This window comes from Dermacentor albipictus, chromosome 4, assembly GCF_038994185.2.
Source record: "Dermacentor albipictus isolate Rhodes 1998 colony chromosome 4, USDA_Dalb.pri_finalv2, whole genome shotgun sequence".
Taxonomy (NCBI): Eukaryota; Metazoa; Arthropoda; class Arachnida; order Ixodida; family Ixodidae; genus Dermacentor; species Dermacentor albipictus.
This window is the reverse complement of record NC_091824.1, coordinates 70,216,214-70,232,916: the sequence shown is the minus strand read 5'-3', so window position 1 is coordinate 70,232,916 and position 16,703 is coordinate 70,216,214. Positions and strand designations below refer to the sequence as shown.

General features: G+C 43.5%; 1 protein-coding gene across 3 annotated transcripts in view; it reads left to right on the top strand.

Moving 5' to 3' along the window:
• Positions 1 to 16,703, top strand: part of LOC135902056 (DDB1- and CUL4-associated factor 8) — a 48,226-nt gene that overhangs the window by 25,987 nt on the left and 5,536 nt on the right. For all 3 annotated transcript variants that reach the window (XM_065431955.2, XM_065431954.1, XM_065431956.1), the window contains exons 7-12: positions 314 to 421; positions 570 to 636; positions 5,947 to 6,004; positions 7,470 to 7,577; positions 7,766 to 7,896; positions 10,648 to 10,767. In XM_065431955.2, the coding sequence (XP_065288027.1) occupies positions 314 to 421; positions 570 to 636; positions 5,947 to 6,004; positions 7,470 to 7,577; positions 7,766 to 7,896; positions 10,648 to 10,767 (592 nt within the window). The remainder of the gene's footprint in view (positions 1 to 313; positions 422 to 569; positions 637 to 5,946; positions 6,005 to 7,469; positions 7,578 to 7,765; positions 7,897 to 10,647; positions 10,768 to 16,703) is intronic.

Below are 16,703 nucleotides of genomic sequence, written 5' to 3'. Positions count from 1 at the left end.
CCTTGCTTTTTTTTTTTTTTTCATGGGATTTTCAACGGGATTTTACAACTGTTCTATATTGACAATGATTCAATATATCAAAGTTTGATATATCTGGGATTGACTGTAATGAAACAAATCTAAGTGTTTTTGCTAATATCAATGTGTAATGAATATATGCTTATTACGATGATCGGATATAACAAAATATTTTCATGTTGAATGCAGCTGCGTTATAACACGATCCAACTTAAAACATTAAAGTTGTGGTGTTGCATTATGTTTGGCAATAAGTATTCATTAACTAATCGCTACTTCTCCCTCTGTTTTTCAGACTAGTCTTAGTAAAGGAAAATGACAAGAAGGTTCCCCTTTACACAATATTTATTAACCCAGCCAACCCAAACGAGTATGCCGTCGGAGGTCGAGACCACTATGTCAGGTATGGATGCAGTGTTCATTTCAACAGCTGAGTTAACACTGCTTCTCTCGTTTCTCTGATTTTGTGTTTTATCCCACGCTGATAATGAAAGCCCATGCTTTCCAAGAGTTTGAAACTTGGTGATCCATCATGGAATTTTATTTTTCAGAGTTTACGATCGGAGGCTCACAAGAGAAGATTCTAATCCATTGAAGAAATTTTGTCCACATCATTTGGTCAGTGGCTTTTAAGCATCCGCTTAGTTTGCTGATAAACATTGTGATCTGTCAATGGAAAACTGACAGGGCAGAAATATTCTTGCTTTCTGAACTGTCTTTAGAGGAGTGTACCCATTGAACCTTCAGGACGGTATTTTTACTGCACAGGAAGGGGACCGTTTATTGCCTGTGGTAAAAATCACTGAGGTACACCTTGGTGCGATTTAAATACAGTCGAATCTCAATAATTCGCACTCGGGTTCGAAAATTTGTTTGAAATAAAAGAAGTTTGTATTAAAGGAAGCTAATTGAATGGAGGACTTTACCTGCAGTTGTACATCTGCACATAGCTAACATGTATGTGGGAAGTTCCACAAGATTTATTCACACGTATTTACAAATTGCTGTCAATTATTAATAGCATAATCAAAATGGTGGTGATGGTGGTGGCCTCGATTAATGCGGTTTCGGACCTGCAGTCATGGGAAAATGTCCAGAAAGTCGGATGGCAAAGGTTTCTTGCATCTGAAATTTCAGACGTTCTTATACATTGGGGGTCCATCTATGGAGTACATCTATAGGGTACATCTATGAGGGACATGGCAGTGCCACAACACTAATATAAGTCATTAACCCATCACGAACAGAAGTAATCGGTGTTGCGCGCCTGCACATTCCTGCGCATAAATTTCCGTCACCCCCCCCCCCCCCCCGAGTGCTGCATTGAAAAGGCTCTCCTAAAATTTGCCTCTGTGGCGGGGTCAGAGGAATGCTAGTCGGAGGTGCCACCGCGCGATTTGGAGCGCTGCGGGGAGCATTGTCGGAGAACAGTATGTTTGAATTGACCGCTGCAAATGCTTGCGCATTCAAATTACCAGGCGTTTTCGCCCATTGCAATACACACAGTTCGAATAAACCGAAAATTCAAATTAAATGTGTTCAAATTAACAAGATTCAACTGTAATTTGACATAACGCTACTTCTACGCCTGACTTCCTAATTCACTGCCTGAGAGGACAAATAGGGTAGTATGATGTGATGTGTTAAGTAATGCAGTGCTGAAGTACTCCATGTCAGACATTGAACATACTGGCTTGCATATTTGCTTTTATCTCCAAAAGTTAGTATAACGTGCCAGTACCCTTTTAAATGTGCAACTCTTTATTAGGAGTTAATATTATTGAACAATAATATTAAAATAGAAAGAAACATCAGTTACAGTCATAGTGGTAGTCGTATACAAGGAGGCATCTGTCACAGAGCTTTTTTGGTTCGTGAGCGTTTGGAGTGCGAGCGCTAATTATTCAAAGATTGCTTTCATGCCATACCTAGGACAATGTCTTGCTAAGACATTGCTGTCTGCTAAGACACTGCTTTCTGTTCTCGTGGAAAACATCCTAGCAATGTGAAGTTCATTCAGCATTGTGGTTTGGACCTTATTGGGTTAAGTGCAGTAATAAGCAAAGTATAAATTACATTTTTAATATCTTTTGGCCGTCTAGCACAGTTCATGCAAGTGCAGCATGTGACAGTCTGAAAGGGAACAGGTAATTTGTGCTAGAGCAACAATCACTGTAAAGGTGTGGCTTTGGAATCCACTTGCTGATGCTTGCTAATCAGCTTCTGGATTGCAATGCAACAGACGAATGTTTGATACCCTAAATGTGAATCTAGTGTTCTCTGCCACATTGGTCCCTAGTACATACAGCACCTGCTGTGGTGGCTTAGTGGCTATGGTGTTGTGCTGCTAAGCACGAGGTCGCGGGATCAAATCTCAGCCACGACGGCCGCATTTCGATGGGAGCGAAATGCAAGAACGCCCATGTCCCGTACATTGGGAGCATATTAAAGATCCCCTGGTGGTCAAAATTAATCCAGAGTCCCACACTACAGCCTGCCTCATGACGAAATCGTGGTTTTGGCATGTAAAACCCTAGAATTCCTACTATACGGCCACTAATGAATTTTCAAGAACAGAGCTGTGGAAGCCTGCAAAAGAAAAAAAAATCAGATCGTCAAACTCAGCAAATTCAGCAAAGAAAAGAACTTCTTATTGTTTTTTGTTATATATTTACTCCTATAAAACCTGAATTTTATTTTTAAATTATATTGGTAAGCACATGAAAAGGTCGGAACACAGTCATCCTGACGATGAAGAGACTCGTGTGCAAGCGGTTAGCTAAACTGGCAGGCGTTTCAATCCGCTGTGTAAATACATTGTGTACAGTCTTCCGTGTCATCAGTGCTTCATTCACATAACATTTTACTGGTGGTGGACAGCGTGCACATCCTTCATAAGTCAGGTTTACTACTCTGCACTTCATACTGTGCAGCTAATCCTATGCCAGAATCTGGAACCTCTCATTCCCTACAGGTAATCATTTATTCAGTATATTTTAGCATCTTCTACTCTTGCAATTGCCCAGGTTAAGTTGCTGGTGCTGGAGTTTTTGCGGAGAGCTGTTCGGAAAAAAATTCTTCAACATATTTAGTTTCAAGATGGGGTGATGGGCCTTACACACCATAGTATGGTACTCACACAGCATTTGGAAAGCACGCTAATGCACTTTTTCTCAGTCCTGTGATTCAGTGTGGTGGTATCTGCTTGAAACATATGATGATAATGCATTTCACCTTCAAAAGACGCAATCCAACATGCCACCTGTTGCAATATGGTTATGTACAGATGTTCATAACGGGCTACATTGAGGGCATGGCACTAACTTAGTCGGGGCTCTTATGCAAAGCTTGTCTATTTCACTTTGTGGCAACACGGGCAAAGTTATGGGGATCGGGAAGTCAATGTTGACTGTAGGTCGGCTGGCTGGGGAGCGGAACACCGCTTCTACTGAGCTGACATCATTCAAAAGTGTGTGCACAATATTCTGTTCAGATGTTGCTGCTACCATGTCAACAGTACATGTGGAACTCTGCATTGTAGAATGATTTTAATCTCCTTGGCTTACGCTGCCTCCTATGCTCCTCCCGTCGGTTTTCCTCCTAATTCCCTTTCCCAAAAGGTGGGTGAAAGGCCATAGGCTTTTCACTTGAACCTCTCTCTCTCTCTCTTCCTTGCATTAAAGTCTTTCTGCCTCTCTTTGACCTGCTCCACCTTGAAGGCTGTCTTTTGTTTGGACATAGCATTAGCAAGAGAAAGATGTTAGGCGCAGTGGCCAGACATTGCACAGACTAGGGAAACTTTGTTTACACCTGGGATGTTTACAATGCTGCATTTCACTCAGATTGCATCTGGAAAGTTGTTTCATTCTCATTATAAATTGGCTCCACGCATTGTCAGCTGCAATGAAGTGCGAATAAGAGGAAGCAGCTTCTTTAAGTATTAGCATGACAAGATGAGGACAAAGGCAAGAATGAGCCAATAGGACATGCTCTGTACAGTCCGATCACTTTGCCTTTGTTCTTGTCTTGTCGTGCTATCTAAAACAACCACAAGTCTGCTCCAACTTTCCCCACCATCCCGTCATTTTACATGAGAAGACAATATAGAAGATATACAGTCGAACCCACTTATAACGATACCGGTTTTAACAATATATCGGCTATAACAATGAAAAAGTGCTGCACCGGCAACATTGTTTTGTATGGGGGAATAACCCGCTTACTACAATGTCCCCATGCTGCATTATCAGTTATAAGGATGAAGTCTGGCTGCTGGGTGTCCGTGCCAGAAGGTAATGGAATGCGAAATCCTTGAAAAGAAAAGAGAAAAAGTGAAATGCAAGCCGCTGCACGATTGCCCACCACCCCAACTGCTGCCGCCCGCTTCTCTTCACGAGAGGTGGATGCCAGCCTCGCACACATCTCTCCCATCGCCATTCCACCCCTCTGAACATGAATATGCTGCGCCAAGTGCACTGACAACGCTGCCGGTGCTGCATGGCGCTGCTCCCAAATTGCTCGCTGAGCCCTCACAATTGCTTCATTATTCTGTGGTCCTCATTCTGCACAGTTCTGCTAACAGATTAAGTTGCTCATGCTTGTCTTTGTTCGTTACGTCGAAATCATTCCCTGGCCACGTTGTTTCTCAGCCTCGTTTTTACTCGCCGCCGAGACGAAAGATGGCTGATCTGCTGGCTGATCATCGGCAACGTCGTGCATTGCCAGCAAAAAGAAAGTGCACTGGTATAGATTTAAAAACAAAGTGCTTCTAACCGATGAGGCGTTTGTCGGGAACATGCTTGCATCGGATAGGGACAGTGACAGCCACGACGGCAGCACTGACGCAGTAGGGCAGGCTGCCTCAATGTTGTCCCTGTGAGAGGTCCTGTTGATGATTCAGTCCCTCATGGGCTTCTTTTCGTGACAAACCTTCCGCTTAATTACGTGCCAGGATGCCTTAGAGAGGGATGTTGGCAAGCTTCGCTTAAATCAAGCAAGGCTGACAAACACGCAATTTGCTCATGCAAGCCAGCGAGAAGTATGTGGCAAATTGCTTGCGGCAATCACGTCCCAGCATTTCTTCTGGGTTTCTCTAGCTGAGATGCTGCCGTGGCAACCTTCCCGCATTCTTTAAAAGGTGCCTTTTGGGGCCACCAAAGCGATGCCTTGGTGGAGCTCGTACGTCACTTGCCGCCCGTGACCCTTCTTTGCAGTTGCGGCAGTGCCATTCTTGAACGCCGACAGCCACAGCTTGTTAACAACACCCGATCGGAGCGCGCAGGAAGCAGAGTTAAACAGTTAAACGAGTCAACACAATAAGAATCCGGATGGAGGAAGGTGGTGGGGAGAACTTGCGTCCCCACCATTATAGTTTTCTTGGAACAACTACGCCAACCCCCATTTTGATTGATTTTTTTTTTTTTTCATGTTATCCAGTTATAACAATTATCGGTTTTAACGATAGAACTTTCGTGGCACTTGAATATTTTTATAAGTGGGTTCAACTGTAGTTCTCTTTCTGCATTCGCCAGTCTGTTTGTGATGCTGGTATGGTTCAGTCACATATGCTTTGAGAAGTAGAGTGCATTTAATGCCCAGTTATGCTGCAAATCATGCACCGCAATTTCAAGTAAACAAGTGCAAGTGATGTTCCACTCTGTTTCCATTTACTACTCATTTCAACATGACAGCCCTTGCGGTGCTGTGATGGTGAGCAACAGCCCCCCTCCCCCCCCCCCCCCCCCCTCCCAAAAGAAATGTTCAGTGACCGTCCTATGAAATCGCTTAATGCATAGGAATAGCGTTCTGTGCTTTTTTTTTTTCTTTTTTTTCCCCTTAGAAATTTGGTATTGTTTTATGAAATGACATCTTTTTTTGTGTGTGTGCATTGTTCAACCCTCTTTACCACAAGATTTCTGTTTCTTGCAGCTGAACTGTGAAGTGCGAGCCAGTGTTTCTTGTTTAGTGTACAACTATGATGGCTCAGGTATGGACCCACTTTTTCTCTTTCTTCTTACTTTACGACAGTTATTTCTTGCTATGCATGCAGCATAAATTTACAAATGGGCATGTTGGAACAGTTTACAGTACTTGCTTAACAACAGAACTGCCACAAGTAGTTTATTTCGAAGGGGCTCTCTAATTGTCTCAAAAGGTGAAAGTAAGATGGCAATTCCAACTAATGGTGCATGATTTTGAGCAACTTAATTGCTCGCTTGTCTCTGCTGTTTCTTTTTTTTGTTTTATTATCTGGATAGTTGCAACATGTCTTGTATGTGTTTTGCTTGTGTAACATTATTGCCAGCTTAAAATGGGCAGAATACTGTGATGTCCATATAGCTTCCTCTTACATCAGACCTCTTGCGCCTACCATGTAACCTACATGACCAAGACACGCCACACCACATGGCCAGATTTACATAGATCAGGATAACTGTGCTAATTGATAACACACGTCAGGATAAATATCCCATTGTAACACACAGGCTGTGAGATGCACCACTGTTGGAATGCTCTGGATTATAAAGTTGAGAGTCCGGCGAAATCTCATCTGGTCAGGAAGAAAAACACAGATGCTGACACAGATCAAAATGTTATTCAAAATTTGACGTTTCAGCCTCTCATGATTATGAACAGATTGTGAACAAGGCTTCCATGTGGCGGCCGTAACCTTAGGTTTTATTAATTTCTTTATCTTCTTCAGCGTCTGTTTTACTTTTCTTCAAGCTCTGGATTAATTTTAACCATTTGAGGCTTTTAACATGCAGCTCGATGTACATACGCAAACGTTTCTTGCATTCTGCCACCGTCAGAGCAGGGCCACCACCACAGGCAGGTATCAAACTTATTACCTTGTGCTAAGCCGTATCTCGGCAGAAGCCGTAACGTTGCATATGGGTCATCCCATTAGTAGATCAGGCTGTTAAAAACATTGTCCAATGTCATCAGTGTAGGTCAGCTCCTTGCCTGGCAGATTAGGTAATGGAGTGCAAACACAAATGTGGAGTATAATGTACACCTAAGGATTATGCACTGCCCAGAATGGAGTGTAGTACTGCATGAGGCAACATGAAAAGGCAAGGTTTTTTTTTTACATTCTAAACGTAAAGTTCCCTGAAATTATCATTTAGGCATTGGGCATGTTTGAAAGATAGGGTGTTGACTGTATTCACAAATGCGGCATTATAAGCGGGCTATGCTGTATGTAGTGATGTCTTTGCCTTGGGTCTTGGGTATAGTATATATTTTGGGTATATATCGGGCAGTGACAAACCAGACTCCAACAAGCTATGAAGGGTGTGAGAACTGTCTTATACACCTTCGCTGTTTTTGATTGTGGGTTGCTCGGATTTTCATACATATGTGAAGGTTTCTTTTTACACATGCATACTTTGGCATACATTGGAATGCACTTTGTTTACTCACACTCTTTTATACTTATTTTTTTACAGAGATACTGGCTTCATACAATGATGAAGACATTTACATTTTCAACTCTAAACATTCTGATGGATCTGAGTTTGTGCACAGATACAAAGGCCATAGAAACAGCCAGACAGGTGAGTTTTGCTTGCTTCCTTTGCCTGTTAGGGGAGTTTTAGAATTAGCGCACCCAAGCGGTCTTGGTATACCTAAAGCGTCGTGCCGTGCTTGTGTTTTGTGCACCTCTTTACATGCAAGAAGCATGCGGTAGAGTTTCTACAACTTTCAAAAATATGTCAGTAGTGCCGATGGTTCTCACCCACAGTGAAAGGTGTCAACTACATGGGTCTCCGGAGCGAATATGTCGTCAGCGGTAGTGACTGCGGCTACATCTACCTTTGGGACAAGGAGAGTGAGCACATTATTCACTCCATGCATGGAGATGAAGAAGGCGTGGTGAGTACATTCAAGGGCCCTGCAGTGGGCAGTTTTGTAAGCTGTTCGTGTCAGGAATTGGCAGTTTTGTGTGGAAAGACGCACACTTTGACTGTCTGTCTGGTGCAAGAGCATGATCAGTAGGATGGGACGGGTAGGCATGGGTTGTGGGGTTTGCTACACTACTCTGTGCAAAGAAGGAAACAAAATGAGACAAGAGTGTTACCCGAACACTGACTACTACCTGTTGAAACTTTACTTGGGCATGCATTTGTGCAGGTGTTATTGAAAACTGGCAAATGAAACGTGTGGCAACATTGGCAGAGTAACAACCAAGATCGATTGGGCTTAGCAGGCAAGAACCACAAAAAGAAAAGGATATTGTCAGATAGTCAAGATTGCAGAGCACATTGATTTTATACGAAGAAATTTTTCAATACTGGGTTACTGAAGGTTGACTTATGGTGTTGTCACCGAATTTCCTGATATGCTGTGCTTCTGATGTTTTACCTGTGCACAGGTAGGGCAGAGAATATAAAGCAGATGTGTCAACGGTGCTAACATTCGTGCTATTGCGTGAAAAAACTTGCTCTTTTGGATTAATGTGCTTTGCGCTCTTGGCTGCTAAGGTAATCATAGAGCGAGACTGCCCACATCAAATCCAAGAGCTACACAGAGGGTGCCTTGCTTCAACAGCTAAACCCATTTATAACGAACTTGATAGTTCCACAAAAAGTGCTCGTTGTATCAGTAGTTCATTAACATGTGAACACTACCTTCAGCATGTGGAAAAATTACCAACACTGAAGCTGCCGTCGGCACCACTTCAATATTCACATCGAATGGTTCCACATGAATATAGACAGCAACGATAATATAACAACACTTGAGCAGCGGTTGGTCCAAACTGGTCTAAATCGTCGTAACAGACATAATGGTTGGAGAACTGCACAAAGAGTGCCATTTCTATGGCCGCCGAGAAAGTACCGGCATGCACACCCATGCCATCTCTGAGGCCACTGCCGCTGTTTGCTGTACTTCCTCGCCCTGTAAGCATGCTGGAGACATGTCTTCAAAGCATTGTTACTCTAGCATGGTTGAAAGTGGCTTTTCTTGTACCTTCTGAAATCTGTTTGCAGCGCTCGCATATCTCGGCTGTTGTATCTGTGTCTCGGTTATAAAGAAGACGTGTTAAGTCATGAGAGCTGGTATGCTGCCGTTTCCGAATGGCTGCATCGGTCTCGTTGCACCATTGTGTCACTTTCTCACTTCTGAAAGCTGTGTTATTGGTCAGTGTTACACTTCCAACATCTTGAGATCTATAACTAGTCTATAACTTTATCTCAAGCTATTATTTGTTTTGCTGTCCCCTCAGTGTTCAGGATAATGTCACCCCCTGCTCAGTCTTGTCATTTTTTTAAACCTGCCAACAGCTCTTCCCAACACGTTCCCTCATGTCAATACCTACCGTATTTACTCGCATAATGATCGCACTTTTTTTGTCAGAAAAATTGAAGCAAATTCAGGGGTGCGATCATTACGCGGGTTAAATTTCCCGGGAAAAAAAAATGTTTTTTTTCGTCCGCGTTTGCTGCGGGATGCGAGATTGCGGGTGCGGGACACCAAAACAAAAATGGCGGCTAGCGGAGCGAGCCGAACGCGCCGAACGCGATTTTTTTTTTTTTTTTCTTCTCGTGAGTACATTACGTGCATTGAAACAGTTTCTTCCGTATTAGTGATGAATAATATCGTTAATATCGGCAAGTTTGCGGCAATAACGTAGCCATGTCCACTTTGAGGGGACAGTAATAGGTGGGCGCGCTTAGCTGCCAGTGACAGAAACACATGACGGGCATGCTGCGGAAACTGCGGCATCTGTCTTCACTACTTTCCGCTAAGGGTGGGCGAATATCTTAGCTGTGTTACAAGCGTCGGCGTATGAATAGGGCACACTTTTAACGTATCAGAGTAAACGTGGCTACTATCATTGCCGCGCGCGATTTGTTGCGTGCTCACGAGTGCAAAAGCAGATGAAAAGAATCGAAATGCGCCTTTATTGTTTTTGTTGACATCAGCCATTATAAAGCCAACCCATAATAAAGGCAAGTTTGGTTGTACCTCATTTTGTCATGGAAGTGCGGAAAGTGATGAAAGTAATGAAATGAGGCATCTACTTAAGAATGTTTAGTGCGTGCAGGCCGCTTGGCTTGTCTTGAAGAGTCGTTCGCGTAGCATTCGACAGGTGGTAAGCGCGATCATTATTCGCTAGACTTAGCATACGACATATCGCTGCGGCAAGTTCGGGGTGCGATCATTACGCGGGAAATAAAAAAAATCGAATTTTGACGACAAATTTTAGGGGTGCGATCATTACGCAAGTGCGATCATTATGCGAGTAAATACGGTATTTCCATGTCTTGACCGTGTGAGTGGATGAGCAGTTGCTTGACCGTGGTGATGTTGCAAAGCCTACAAGCTGACCACTTTGCCCAACGCGCTGACCACTTTGCCCAGCGCAACGCCACAGTGTCTATGGCGTTGCGCTCCTGAGCATAGTGTTGCAGGTTTGATCCCAGCCGCAGCCGCCACATTTTGGTGGGGGCACAGTACAAGAGCCCTCTGGTACTTACATTTAGGTGCACGTTAAGAACCCCAGGTGGTCGAAAGTAATCCCGGGTCTCCCACTATGGTCTGCCTCATAACTGGATCTTTTAGCGCATAAAACTGCAGAATTTATTTCTGATTATTTTTTTTTTCTTGTTATCCTCATAGGTGAACTGCTTGGAGCCTCATCCCAGCTGCCCTATACTTGCCACAAGCGGGCTTGACGAAGATGTCAAAATATGGGTGCCTTCTTGTGAGGACCCTCCAGACATGTCAGACCTGAAGACGGTGAGCACCCGAGTCTGTAATGCCACATGATTTTCATACAGTCTCGATCGTTTGCCTTTGGTGTACGACTTTGTCATCGCGTGTCTTTTATCACTCGAAGAACACACCTTCGGTATCGGAGAACGGATCAGTCCTGTAGTCATTCTTTCCAGGAAGACAGGCTCGTTGTATCAGTTTGTCGGCACGCTAATAGACGACTGCGGCATGCCCTAGAATTTTGCTTGCCATCAAGAGTGAATCGGAAATTAAATTATGCATGTATTAAAGTGGCCAGATGGAAGCATTTGGTTCGATGACTGTATATGGCGCCTGCTGCTATTGCTGCCACCGAGTTGTTTATTCTTTTCTTTCTTTGGGGGGTGCATTAGTTCACCAGGTAAATTGCTTACAGTTTATCAGAAGTGCTCTTCACTATCTGCCTGTGTGCTATCACCACTATGTAGCAATATGGTTCCCCTGGTGGTGCATTCTACCAATGCTAACTATCAGTACTCGTTGCTGGAGTAGTTGGGTCATGCTTGGTTATGGTGCAAAAGAAATGAAAGGATGTCAAGAAACAATGGGACAAAACAGAATGCTCTTTCCTGTCCTGTTGTTTCTTCACATTTTTTCACCTCTTGTGCACCAAAACAAAATACTGAGCTGTGAGGCATAGACTTGAAGGATAGCCAAGCTTAAGAAGAACCTAAGGACTGTGCGATGAGCATTGGAAGGGAAAATAGCAAGTGTAACATTAACGGGCTAGAAGAGGTTATGTGGATTAAAGGATAGAGAAAGTTGGTTGATATTCAGGTTAAGATTTAGAGGCGGAACAGAGTTGAGTTGGCCTAGTCACGAAGCAGATAACCAGCTTGCTTAAGAGGAAGCTTTAGCTCGGATGCTCTTATCTAAATACACGTAAAAGGAGAATTCGTTTTTCTTGGCAACCACAGCACCAAATTTGACGGGGTTTGTTGCATTTAAAAGAAAGACGTAAAATCTAGTGACTGTTGGTTTCGAATTTTCGATTTAGGTTGTCAATTTTTTATTAAAAATTGACAAAAATCGCAAATTTTTAGAAAACGAAACTATCAAGTTTACAACTCTGTAACTCAGCAAGAATAGGTGATATCGCAATTCTGTCGATTGTACCTAATAGCACATCTAAAGCGGACAAATTTGACATCTTATACATGAATCTAAAAAAATTATTAATATGTAATTACAACTTTTGCAGAACTCTCGTAAACAACGTTAAAAACTCACGTAAGATGTAAAATGACATATGAAATTTGTCCGCTTTGAATGATCTAATGGATGCCGTTTACAGAACCGCGATATCTGTTCTTGGTGCAGAGCTATTAGTTTGTAAACTTCGTGCTTCTATTTTTTTCAAACTTCTGAATTTTTATAAATCTCTTTAACAAAATTCAAGCCCTAAATCAAAATTCCGCTTCCAACAGTCACTAGAATTTAACTTTCTCTCTCAAAAGCAACAAATTTCATTAAAATCGGTCCACGGGTTATCTCAGAAAAACGTTTTTGCGTATTTACATGTATTTGAATAGGCCGCGTCGGAGTTGGGCCCGAGCTAAAGCTTCCTCTTAAGTAGCAAAATAGGTGCCAAGGGAAGAGAACAGTACCGTATATACCCGCGTAATGAACACACTTTTTTTTCCCAATACCATTAAACTTTGATATAACGAAGTAGATAAAATAGGTTATGTCGAAGTTTCGTTGTATTGAAATTTGACCTTTTATACAAGTAAGTACAGTCGCCGATAGTTTTTTTTTTTTTTTTTCTTGCATGGAAAGGGGCCGCAGAATTTTCCGAATTATCAGGCAATCGAACAAGGCAAAATTGAATGAGAAAACAGTTCATTTTGATAAATTTGGGAGTCTGCGACAAATGATATGGTTCCATGCCATGTACGTCGACAATATCTTCTCCATGCTACGAATTAAGCAAAGCCAGCCACGCTTTCCCAGTGTCGCCCGCACTGGGATGATGCTATCGGGAAAAGTGCTGGCAGCGGGGAGCGAACGCTTTGTCTGCCTCTCGCTCCAGTGGGTCACCGAAACTCGAGATTATGCAACCTCCAATACTAAACTCGTGGTAAGACAGCTCGCATGACTATGCGCTCAGGTGCGCTTACAGCCATGCGCAGTCACGCGCAGCCACGGCAGAAACGAGATGCGCACCAGCTTACCCCTCACCCCTCCCTCCCCCCCCTCTCACGCGCACTTGATCGTGTTACGGCGAGCTCTCTTCCCTCTCCTTTGCTTGCGTGGGAAGGCGACACTCATCAAGCCACCATCTCTCTTGTCTCACCCTCGCACACTTTCACTTGCACCTAAAGCACACAGTACGCAGGGTGCTATCGGATCTTATCGCACTTGTACTGTACTGAACATGGTGCTGCTCCACTTCGGGGGTCACTTGTCGCGAGGCATGCAATTTGAAAGGTGCGTTTCCAAGCAGATTCAATCATTTAACCATCTGTGTCCATGGAAGTTTCCATTTATTGTCGGAAGTTTCCATTTATTTATTTATTGCGGCAGCAGTGAAATTTCGTTATGTTGAAATCGCATTCAAACACACTTCGTTATATTGAGGTTCTAAATACATGGTGTTCTATGGACAAGAGGTTGTGAAAAGTTTAATAATTCGTTATATCGAGAGTTTCGTATATAGAAGTTTGTTATATGGAGGTTTAACTGTATACCAAAGTGAAGTTGGGGGGGGAGGGGGTACATTCATTACACAGGGTAAATTTCATGGAGGCACTTTCAAAACAGCAAAAATTGAAAAGTAAGACAGTAATGAGTTAGAGCATGCATAAGATAACTTATCTTTGCAGTAAAAATACAGCATGTATACGATTTGCAAACCGTAACTGCACTCTGCAGCAGAACCTCCAGACCTGCCAATCAGGTCGCTGGCCGCTTCATCCACATCTTAGTTTCACCATAGAATAAAGAACCAACGGGCCAGCTGCGCAAAGTCGGCGCAGCCTAGGGCAACTGCACGCAACGATTTCCGATCGTGCCCCAGCTTATCTTCACAGCTGCTTTCGGCTGTCTGCCATTATCACAAGCATCACGTTAAAGCGCGCACCTGTTTTTACAAGCACACTGTGTGCGCCTCTTTCCTCGACCGTCCTGCTCATCGGCATGTCAAAGTTTATCGGTGTCTAATCAGCGTTTCCGTTTTGTGAGCAGATAAACTCTATGTCCCGCAGCAGGCGTATAACTCCAATTAAGGCCCATCACACGCATCGAAACCCCAGGCAGGCGGAAAAGCGAACCACAGACATCCGAATTCGACACTACACCCGACTATGACCACTATGTCAATCACGTGCCGGCTGTTCCTTTTAGACTCTCCCATGCACCGCGCCCGGCTGCCGATCCTGCGCACACATTCTTTTACGTCAGCGTGAAGTCCGTAAACTATGTATGCTGCAGAGAGCCAGTTGCGTTTTTTTCTGTCTTGAATCTTCTAAATGCCTTTGCGCCGGCACTGGCCGAAAGGATACGTTGAGCATTAAGCGTGCTTGCTTTAAACTCATGTGCAAAAGATTGTAGTCTCTCCAAATAACTAGAGCACAGCCGTTCAATCGTGGGACTGCAGAGTAGCAAAGTGCAACGTTGGGGGTGTGTTCATTTACACGAGGGAAAAAAAATAATCCAGATTTTTCGCAACTAATCTTTTTTGCAACACTTACACAAGTAAATACGGTATTCAAGGATGACAGACAGATGATGGTCAAGGAGATGCCAGCTTGGTGTAATGTAGACGTGATTATTGTTACTGCCATATTTACTTGCATAAAGATCGCACTCGCGTATTGATCGCACCCCTGAATTTTGTCGTCAGAATTGGATTTTGTTTCTTTCCCGTGTAACGATCGCACCCCGAACTTGTCGCAGCGATATGTCGTGTGCGAAGTCTAGCTCGTGATGATAGTGCTTACCATCTGTCGAATGTTACGCGAACAACTCTTCAAGACATACCAAGCGATCAGCACGCACCAAACATTCTTAAGCAGATGCCCCATTTTATTCCTTTTATCGCTTTCCACACTTTCATGAAAAAAAAAAGGGGGAGCTATAACCAAACTTGCCTTGGCTTTATTATTTATAATTTTTATAATGGTTGTGGTCAACAACAACAACAAAAAAGGCGCCTTTGGATTCTTCTTGTCTGCACTCGTGGGCACGCAACAAATCGCGAGTGGCAATGATAGTAGCCACATTTACACTCATACGTTAGAAGTGTACCCTATTCATACACAGACGCCTGTAACACAGCTAAAATATTCACCCACCCTTAGCTGAAACGTGCTGTATTAGGATAGTAGTGAAGACAAATGCCGCAGTTTTCGTAGCTAAGCACGCCCGTTTCTGTTACTGTCCCCTCAAAGTGGACATGGCTATGTTATTGCCACAGACTTGCCGATATTAATGATTTTATTCCTTACTGATACGGAAGAAACTGTTTCGAAGCACGTAATGTACTCATGAAAAGAAAAAAAGTCTCGTTCAGCGCGTTCGGCTTGCTCCGTCAGCCGCCATTTTTGTTTTGGTGTCCGGCTCTGTTACAGCAGCAGCCACCTATTTGTTAACTTGTCATGCAGCAAATGCAAATTCAGGATGATGCAACAGCAAATGCGAGATGAAAAAAAATGTTTCTTTTCGCGGGAAATGTAACCCGCATAATGATTGCACCCCTAAATTTCCGGCAATTTTATTGACAAAAAAATTATGCCATCATTATGCGAGTAGATACGGTATGTTATTATTAAATTGGAGGCACACTTGGCACCCGCTGTGATGCAGCAAAGGCTTGGTTCCTTGCTCTGTCGACCTGGAAACTGCAGCCTGAGCCACATCTGCGTTCATCAAGTCCCCTAGAGGAAGTCTGGTAGATCGGTAAGGGACACAAAGAAGGTGAAAAACAGCAGTTGATGCTGATGATTTGGTACTTCTTTTATGTGTTTCCTTCCAGCTGACTTCTCTCAGGTAGACATATGCCAACTAGTAGACCAACTCTTGTTGCACATACTGAAGACCTAGCTGAATGGCTGTGGTCTGCTGCTAGCATGAGGTCCCACGTTCAATTCCTAGCTGCGGCGACCATATTTCAATCTGCGAAATGCAAAAACCCTCCAGTACGGCATCCCTCATAGGCGTAGAGTGGGTTTGGGATGTGTGTGCATCATACAGTCACCTGTTACACCTTTGTGCAACTTAGAGGCCTCCCATGTAATTGATGCTATGTAATATTTACATTATGTGCCAAATCCTGCTTGGCTAATGCCAGTGGGAACATTTTCTGACATTGAACATCAGCTAGTGAAAACACCTGGATAAACTTTTTATGGCAAAGCTGTATATGGCTACTTTCCAGCAGACCGATGTCCATAGACCAAAAACTCTAGGTCGATCTCGAAGATAGTGCAATACTGAGCTGATCCGCGACAGAGGTGGAGCAGGCTTCAAGCACTCCGCCAACTTGCAAAAATAAGTTGAATACCTTGGGACCAGACACAACCCGTGTCAGATATTAAAGGGACACTAAAGGTGAACACTAAGTAGACGTGGACTGTTTGAATACCATTCCAGAAACCTCGTAATGTTTGTTTCATGCCAAAAAAATACTTATAGTTCATGAAAAAAATTGCAGCTGAAAGGTCTAATTACCTTTTTCGAAATTCAAATCTCCTGCCATGCAACTATGCGAGTGGTGACGTTGCGTATGCCATCCTACCCTTTGCTGCCGTCGATGAGTAAAATGGTGCCTGACAGGCAGCAGTGCCGAGCCAAGACAGAGCGGTGGATTTTCCGCTGCAGCTGCTTTCTGGTCAAGTGGCGTAGACCGTTCGAGCATTCCGCGACATCACATGAAAGTTTAACTCTCTACTACTTGCCGTTTGTGCGAGTTTTGCAAGCCA